Source organism: Orcinus orca, chromosome 2 (assembly GCF_937001465.1).
Source record: "Orcinus orca chromosome 2, mOrcOrc1.1, whole genome shotgun sequence".
NCBI classification, from domain to species: Eukaryota; Metazoa; Chordata; class Mammalia; order Artiodactyla; family Delphinidae; genus Orcinus; species Orcinus orca.
The window spans coordinates 118028367-118037694 of NC_064560.1; the positions used below are offsets into that span (position 1 = coordinate 118028367).

General features: G+C 44.6%; 1 protein-coding gene across 4 annotated transcripts in view; it reads left to right on the forward strand.

Annotated features, from left to right (window-relative positions):
- GPR176 (G protein-coupled receptor 176) overlaps nucleotides 1-9328 on the forward strand; it is an 88090-nt gene extending 78762 nt beyond the window's left edge. For all 4 annotated transcript variants that reach the window (XM_004274010.3, XM_049706921.1, XM_049706923.1 and 1 more), the window contains 2 exons: nucleotides 2174-2426; nucleotides 6065-9328. In XM_004274010.3, coding sequence (XP_004274058.1) covers nucleotides 2174-2426; nucleotides 6065-7187 — 1376 coding nt within the window. In that variant the 3' untranslated portion in view covers nucleotides 7188-9328. The remainder of the gene's footprint in view (nucleotides 1-2173; nucleotides 2427-6064) is intronic.

The window sequence follows — 9328 nt, forward strand, 5'->3', positions numbered from 1 at the left end:
AAAATCTCCCCTGGTAACGTAGGCTGCCCAGCATACCTGACGACTTGGGCCCTGTGAGACTCTGGGGATGAAAGGCTACAGTCTCTGTCTAGATGTGGCATTTCTGTAACTTCAGTCTGGGAGCCAACTCTATCTGAAGTGCTTGTTACAAATGCAGGTTCCCAGTTCTATACCTATAACTATGATTCAGGATGTCTGGTATAGTACTTCTGATGCATAGTGAGGTTTGGGAACTACTGACTCAGAATAGCCTCTCATGACATTCCTACTACGAAACGGGTTATCTTGCTGCAGGGACTTTTGATTACTGTTTGTCCTCTTTCAAATTCATTCATCTAAATAGTTACTGAATGCTTGTTCTGTGCCAGATACTGAACTAGGCAGTGGAGTTATAATAGTGAACAAGATTGACGTGTTTTTTTATCCTCATGAACTGAAGGGAAAATGAGTAAACAAATTAATAATTATGATAAGAGCTGAGAAGGCCACAAGAGGATATTATAAGAGAGTATGCTGGAGGGAGGAGCAGTGAGTATTTAAAATAAAAATATGGTTTGCGGAGGCCTCTTTGAGGAGGCAGCAATTATACGAAGACCTGGATTAAAAGGAATCAGACACACGAGGACCATGCTAGGCAGTATAAAAAATTTGTGCACAGGCGTGGAGACCGGATCAGCCTCGTTGTGTTTCAAGAACAGAAAAAAAGGGCAGCGTAGCCAGTGCCCTGCAAGCCAGGGGCAGCGTGGCGTGAGATTAGGCAGGTTGGCCGTGGATTGTGTAGGCTCTGGAGGACAATGGGTGGGCAGAACAGACCGAGGAGGGGTGGAGAATCAGATGTTCAGTGGGACAGGAGTCCGGAGTTGAGAGGAGAGGCCTAGTCTGGGCCATGAATGTGAGAGTCACCAGCATTTCAGTGGAGAACCACCTGAATGGGTGATTTAACCTAGGGAGAAGCTGGAGAGAGAGGATGGAAAAGGGCCTGGTGAAGAAGACTTGGGGCAGCCAGGGCCTGGGAGAGGTGGGAGGAACACCAGGAGGCTGTAGGCCTGTGGAAGCCACAGGAGGAAGATGCTCAGAGACGGACAGGCAAGTGTGTTATTGACACTAAAGGTCTAGAACAGTGCAGGCCTGTGCAGTGACCGCCAGCTTCATGTGGCTATGGAGCCCTTGAAATGTGACGAATGTGAACTGAAAATGTGTTGTAAGTGTAAAATAAAACATACACCATGCACACCTAAAAAGAATACACTGTTATATATTAATTATATTTCAATTTAAAAAGCGCACACCAGGGGCTTCCCTGGTGGTGCAGTGGTTGAGAATCTGCCTGCCAATGCAGGGCACATGGGTTCGATCCCTGGTCCAGGAAGATCCCACATACCGCGGAGCAACTAAGCCCGTGCGCCACAACTACTGAGCCTGCACTCTAGAGCCTGTGGTCCGCAACAAGAGAAGCCACTGCAATGAGAAGCCCGTGCACCACAACGAAGAGTAGCCCCCACTCACTGCAACTGGAGAAAGCCCGAGCGCAGCAATGAAGACCCAACGTAGCCAAAAATAAATAAATAAATAACAACAACAACAAAAAAAACGCACGCCACATTTCAAAGATGTAGCACAAAAATAAGAATGCATATATTACTTTAATACTTTTTAAAGTAATGATGACTTTGAAATGATAATGTTTGGTATAGATTGGGTTCAATAATATACGCTATTAAAATTTCACCTGCTTCTTTTTACTTTTTAAAAATATCACTACTAGGAAATTTTAAGCCACATGTGTGGCTTTCGTCCTGTTTCTGTTACAGAGTTTGGTAAGGCGAGGTCATTTGCAAACTTGGTTAGAGTAGACTGGCTGAGGTTAAGTAATCCCTAGCTGACTGTTTATACTCAGGTGAGACAGAATCATCATCATAATACGATTATGCCTAAAATTAAATAAAACTCATGGCTAAAAATTTCTTCTAGACTTTTTGATACTTATGAAAGTGATTTAATAATTTCACATAAATTGACAATATCCTATGCCTTTAAAGTTCTTTGAGATGATCTCTTAACTATGGTTTTTCAATCTTTTTTTTAACCTGTATTTTCTTTCTTTCTTTTTTGTCTTCTTTCTTTTTATTTAAACATTTTTTTTGTTTGTTTTTATTTTTGCCTATCTGGCCAGGAAACTTCATGGTGTTATGGTCGACTTGCCGCACAACCGTGTTCAAATCTGTCACCAACAGGTTCATTAAAAACCTGGCCTGCTCGGGGATTTGTGCCAGCCTGGTCTGCGTGCCCTTCGACATCATCCTCAGTACCAGTCCTCACTGTTGCTGGTGGATCTATACCATGCTCTTCTGCAAGGTCGTTAAGTTTTTGCACAAAGTCTTCTGCTCTGTGACTATCCTCAGCTTCCCTGCCATTGCCTTGGACAGGTAAGATCAGGTAGCCAGGGGTGCAACTTTTTTTTTTTTTTCCTAAGTGTATTGAAAAATTAGCATCACGAAGCAAATAGTGAATAGTCAGTGTTCCAAATACTGCTTTTTTGTCTGCTTGTTGTCAACAGAAAGAGAATCGATTGCTGAAACAGATGCCTCACAGAAGACAGCATTGGGGAGGTTACATCATGACGATGCTGGGGCAGAGCTGGATCATGATATAGTTTCAGCTTGGTTGGAATTAGTGGTATTTGCATTGCAATTTGCAGTAGATTGCTCATCAGATTGCTAACTCTGCAATTAGGGCCTTTTGATGCAGGATGAAAACATTTCTGGAAGAACAAGAGAACAATTCAGTGGCTATTTAACAAATGATTAGACAGTCCTGTTGGCCCTGGCCAGATAGCACCAGAATTCCTTTGGAGCATTTACTTCCAAGGTTTTATATTGTGATGGTGTTTGTTTTCTCTTCCCATCCTTCCCGTTGCGGAGCACAGGCTCCGGACGCGCAGGCCCAGCGGCCATGGCTCAGGGGCCCAGCCGCTCCACGGTGTGCGGGATCCTCCCGGACTGGGGCACGAACCCGTGTCCCCTGCATCGGCAGGTGGACTCTCAACCACTGCGCCACCAGGGAAGCCCCTCCTAATGCTTTTTGTGTTGATCCATTCTGTGTTCACGGCAGGTGTGTCTTTCTGGAGGCCCCTTATTACCTGCTTGGTGAGGTCTTATGTCTGCAGTCCACATGGTGGGCTTTTCTTTCCTGAAGGTTTTTTTTTTTTAATAGTTTTATTGAGATATAATTTACATATCATAAAATTCATTTAAAATGTACAAGTCAATGAATTTTAGTATATGTACAGTTGTGCAGCCATGACCACAATTGAACTTTAGAATATTTCTGTCACCCTAAAAAGAAACCTTGTGTTCATTTACAGTTATTCCCCATTCCCACCCCCAGGCCGAGGCCACCACTAATCTACTTTCTGTCTCTGTATGGGGGGACATTTCATATAAGTGGAATCATACAATATGTGTTCTTTTGTGCCTGGCTTCTTTTACTCAGCATAATGTTTTCAAGGTTCATCCATGTTATAGCAGGTATCAGTGCTTCTTTTTTTCTCTTTCCAGCTTTATTGAGTTATAGTTGACATACAGCACTGTACAAGTTTAAGGTATATGGCATAATGACTTCTCTTACACATATTGTGAAATGATTCACTGTAAATTTAGTTAACATCCATCATCTCATATAGATACCAAAAAATGTTTATTTTCCTTGTAATGAGAACTCATGATCTACTCTCTTAACTTACTTCATTCCTTTTTATTGCCGAATAATATTCCCATTGTATGCATATACCGCATTTTGTTTATCCATTTACTAGTTGATGGACATTTGGGTTGTTTCCACTTTTTGGCTATTATAAATAATGCTGCTATGAATCCTGAAGGTTTTTTAAGAATAGGATTCAACAAGAGTGGGAACACATTATTCTGGACAGGTTGCTATACTACCTGGAAGCAATGCAATAATCCCTGTGGGTTATTTTGAGCCTTTGGTTTTAGGCAAGAAAATATGCAAATAATAAGAAATCCTTATTTTCTTTCCAGCAGAAAATCTACTGTATTTTTGCCATCATTTTTTTCAGTGTGTCTTTTATTCTTATTTTTTTTAATTGAAGTATAGTTGATTTACAATGTTTCAGGTATACAGCAAAGTGATTCAGTTATATATATATGTGTGTGTGTGTGTGTGTGTGTATATTTTTTTTAGATTCTTTTCCATTATAGATTATTATAAGATATTGAATATAGTTCCCTGTGCTACACAGTAGGTCCTTGCTGTTTATCTATTTTATATATTGTATTAATCCAAAATTCCTAATTTTTTAAAAAAGATAAGCAAGTTCTTTTAGTAGAAAAGCAAGTTTGGTAAATTCCTATTTCATTATTCAGAGATGCAGATTACTGGAAAGTATAGGTCTGTTGTGCACGAAGACAAAGGGAAAACAGTTCTTTCTCTCACTTCTTGCCCAGATATTTGTTTCGTGGCACCAAGTCAGCAAGTGAATTGGGAGCCCACCTACACTTCCTGCATCATCCTCTAGAGACGCACATACTAACAGAATGATGTATATGAGCCTGTGTGCTTGTGCTGCGGTCTATTTCCCAACCTAGAATGGAATCAAAAATGACGGGAAGCCTGGGTTTGTCACCTGTCACTTAGCAAATGGGAATCAGAGACAGTGGACGTGTATTCATGCGTGGGCGTGGGGCCACCACACTGGATTTACTGAGCGGTGGTTAGAAAAGCTTCTCCGTGTTCAGAGAAAAACAACTGAGAGCGTGCATAACTTATACATTTCTTTCTCTTTTTTTTTTCCCTTCCCAGAAAGTGATCTAGAACACATTTTACTGCACTCCATCCATCTCTGGTCATCCGTGGTTGTGTTGTGTTTGCATCGTCACTCCCACAGCTTGTCCCCTGCCAGACTCCACCACAGGGCTGCTTGCTCTTGACATTTTCCCAGGTGCTCCCTTTCCCCACCTCCTTTGTGCGTCCCTCCAGTAGAGCCATCATCTGCTCGGTTATAATTGTTTGTTTACATGCCGCCTTTCCCCATTTAGTTAAGAAACATTCCCGTGCATCCTTCCATCTTTGCACTCTAGTGCCTGGCACAATACCTAGCAGATAGGCAGTGCTCAGAAATCCTTGTGACAGAAGGCACGCCTGCTCAGCTGGCCCCATGAGGGAATGCATGTTAATAGGGTTGGAAGGTCGACTCCAGCATTAGCTGACTGCACAGACGTGGGCCGAGCTAAGGTGAAGAAACTCGCCATATCTCTGAGGGCTGCTGGCTGCCCTTTCGTGACAGATGTGGTTCTAGAGTCTAACACATTACTCCGTTTCCCCCAGTCATAGGTGATATTGAAACAAGGTGCTTTTGGAATTCTGATTAGGTGGTTATAGAATAATCAAGTCAAGCTTGAAGGAAAAAAGTCTTCCCTGATTTTAACAAAAATCTAATCATGCAGGCATTTTAAGTCTATTAATTGCTCTTAGGGATACTGAGCGATTATCATGGGAACAATGGCGATGGAGCAGGCATGATTTTTTTCAGTCAAATTGATCTTGTGGAAGGATTTTGTCAGAGTCCCTCCCTCACACTGGCTTCTTCTGCCCCAGGTGGCTGTAAATGCTAGTGATATCCGTGCATATCCACTGTGGCACGAGTCTCCTTTGGATTTGTGTGCAGACACATTTCCTTTCTCTTAGTGGCTTTGAAAATTGCCCTCAAGCTCCTCTAGCCCAGGTAAAAAATTTTTTTACAAACTACCCTTTACCCTTAAATTGAAAAAGAGGTGTCTTTCCAGCAGAGGGAGATATCCTTTATATTGAGGGCACTCTTTTGGATTTAGTCCTGGTGGCAATAATTATAAAGCTAACTGTGAATTGTACAGCAGAATCCTCAAAACTTAAGGTCTAGCTTCCTAATTCCCCCAGTGGTTTCCTCTGTCTTAGGCAGAATAGAAGAAATGGACCCTTTTTTTCCTCTCTCCTACTTTTAGTAATATAGATTCCCCTAATTAAAGCGTATCTTCTGTGAAACGAATTTTGCTTGTGCGTTTGGCAGGTACTACTCAGTCCTCTATCCTCTGGAGAGAAAAATATCTGATGCAAAGTCCCGAGAACTAGTGATATACATCTGGGCCCATGCCGTGGTGGCCAGCGTCCCTGTGTTTGCGGTGACCAACGTGGCTGACATCTATGCCATGTCCACCTGCACGGAAGTCTGGAGCAACTCGTTGGGCCACCTGGTGTACGTTCTGGTCTACAACATCACCACGGTCATCGTGCCTGTGGCCGTGGTATTCCTCTTCTTGATACTGATCCGCCGGGCCCTGAGTGCCAGCCAGAAGAAGAAGGTCATCATAGCAGCGCTGCGGACCCCGCAGAACACCATCTCTATCCCCTATGCCTCCCAGCGGGAGGCCGAGCTGCACGCCACCCTGCTGTCCATGGTGATGGTCTTCATCTTATGCAGCGTGCCCTATGCCACACTGGTCGTCTACCAGACTGTGCTCAATGTTCCCAACACTTCTGTCTTCTTGTTGCTCACGGCCATTTGGCTGCCCAAAGTCTCTCTGCTGGCGAACCCTGTGCTCTTTCTTACTGTGAACAAATCTATCCGCAAGTGCTTGGTAGGGACCTTGGTACAACTGCACCACCGCTACAGTCGCCGGAATGTGGTGGGCACAGGGAGCGGGGTGGCCGATGCCAGCCTGGAGCCCAGCATGCGCTCGGGCAGCCAGCTCCTGGAGATGTTCCACATTGGGCAGCAGCAGATCTTTAAGCCCACAGATGACGAGGAAGAGAGTGAAGCCAAGTATGCCGGCTCAGCTGACCTCCAGGCCAGGGAGCTACTTCCCACCTGCCTGGAGGCAGAGCAGGGGCCGCGGTTTGCTACCCCTGCACCACCCCCGGGCACCGTGGACTCTATATCCCAGGTGGCACCAGCAGTCCCTGTGGAACCTGAGACATTCCCTGACAGGTACTCCCTGCAATTCGGCTTTGGGCCATTTGAGTTGCCTCCACAGTGGCTCTCGGAGACCCGAAATAGCAAGAAGAGGCTGCTTCCCCCCTTGGGCAACACCCCGGAAGAGCTGATCCAGACAAAGATGCCCAAGGTAGGCAGGGTGGAACGGAAGATGAGCAGAAACAATAAAGTGAGCATCTTCCCAAAGGTGGATTCCTAGCAAGTCTTGTAAATCCCTGGAAGCAACAGACCTTCCACATTCCTGCCCTCCCTTCACTGGGCCTGTGATTTGTCTGATCTCCTTGCAACCCAGTATGGGTTGATTCCTCCTCTATGGGCCAGATGCTTTTGAATGAGAGGGAAATCTATATAAAATCGGATGTCCTCTTTATTGAGGGCGTATATATATATTTATACATATATATATATTTATCTCAGTGATCCTCAGTAAAGTCCACATTTCTCTCTGTGGAGACGAAAGCTGGGTAGCGGGAAACAAGTCTTGGGTGGGTTCTCTGTGTGCATTTTCTGGGGATATCTCAGTTCCGGGCCCTGCAAAGAATACACGGAGAGAAGAATGTCTGTGAGTTCAAAGGAAGCAGGGGCACTCTAAGAGAAGCCCAAGATAATTATGGAGCCGTGCGGCCACAAGAAAACGCCTATTTGATCGATTTTAAAATGACAAATATTCAAAATGGTTTATATTGATCTGTATCTTTAGGGAAGATAGAACCTTGGCATTTGATACCTTTTTTCTGGACAGTCTGATCACATGACTCACAGTTTCTCCCGATGCCCTTCATCTCCTTTGCTGGGATGTAGGTGAGGGATGAATGAATATTGCAGCCCCATCTGACAGACATGGCAATAGATGTGCCCAGGGATTAGGAAGATATTCTGTCCTTGATTATCCTGACCATCTCCGGGCATCACTAAGGCCTCAGAAAGAGAAGTCCGCAGTGTTGATTGGAAAACACTGCAAGCTTTAATCATGTCTTTCCCCCTTAAGCTGTGTTTTTTTCAACAAATGAGAGAGAAGCTTAGAAGTGGAGAAGAAAGACTGAGAAATATCCACACTCTGTAGAGTTTTCTCTTCCCACATGGTCTCATGTGAAAGATTTTATGCAGCAATCAGCAGGGGTAAAGTGTATTGAAAAAGGTTTGTGCCAACTTCTGGAATTAAAGGTCATTTAAAAAGGCAAAGTTAGGGTAAACGGGGTCCTCTGGAAACGTCAAGCTAAAAATACTTGATTAGGAAAAGTGAGTCTGCCCAAAAGAGTGGGAAAAGTTGGTTCCCTTCCAAGGAGGACTGCAGACCCCATGCATCGCCAGTCTCATTTTCAGTCTGTTTGTACGACTGTGGTTCTCCCTTCATTTTGGGCACGAAGGAGGAACAGAACATGGAGAAGGAATTCATCACTGTACAATGCCAAGGCAATACCTAGCCCAGGTGAGCTCTCCCCTTACTCCTTCCCAGTGAAGTTGTAGCAGGAGCCAGACAGGACAGAAGAGGGAGGACAGTGTCCTCAATTGATCAGCCGCCTGGGGGCTCTCACAGCAATTCGAGTCTACGTTGGGGTGGGCTTCACCAGGTTGAATTCAAACCACAAAGGAAACTTCACTCTTAAGGAGAGCAAATCAAGTGCCAGGTCTGCTCTTCTCTGGAGGGCGTTTTGTTCTTGTTCATAGTATGGAAGGGAGCCAATCCAGTGCCTTGAGCAAGCCTCAGGGGAGGGGGCATCCTCAGCGGCAAAGAACACATCCCAACGGAAGGGGTCCTCACGGATCTTCTCCTTGAACCACACAGGCCCTTGTCCCTCGTAGGAAGGTCAGACTATGTGTAGGGAGTTTCCTTTTCCTGTCCTTTCCTGGGTGTGCTGTCTTGTGATTCCCGAATGTGAACCCAAAGACCCTTGTCCAGAGGAGGGAGTGCCTTCCTCTTTGTGTTCGTTTCTTTGAAGCATTGTGTGCTCACAGCGGAAATGGGGGCCCACCACCCCCTCTCCCGGGGCCCCTGTGTGCGCTCTGGAGCTCCTTGCCCTCATGCTTCCCGTTGTGGCCCTTCAAGCGTATCTTTCAAGCCGTCACAGTTGTTACAGCGTTCATCAAGGGGAAACATAACCTGTCAGAAACTTGTGTCCACTTTAGAAGAATCGGTCAAATGTAGCCACGTTGGTGTCATTCTGATAACATATATGTACAACTTAATAAATTCTGGTGAGCCGGAATTTGATAGATGTTACTTATGTATGTTTGAAGCAGTTGGTTGACTTCTAACAGGTCATGGCCAGGTGTATTTCTATACTCTTTGAAGAATTATGTTTTAATAAAAAATTGAAAAGCAGTTTCGGAACTCAAAAA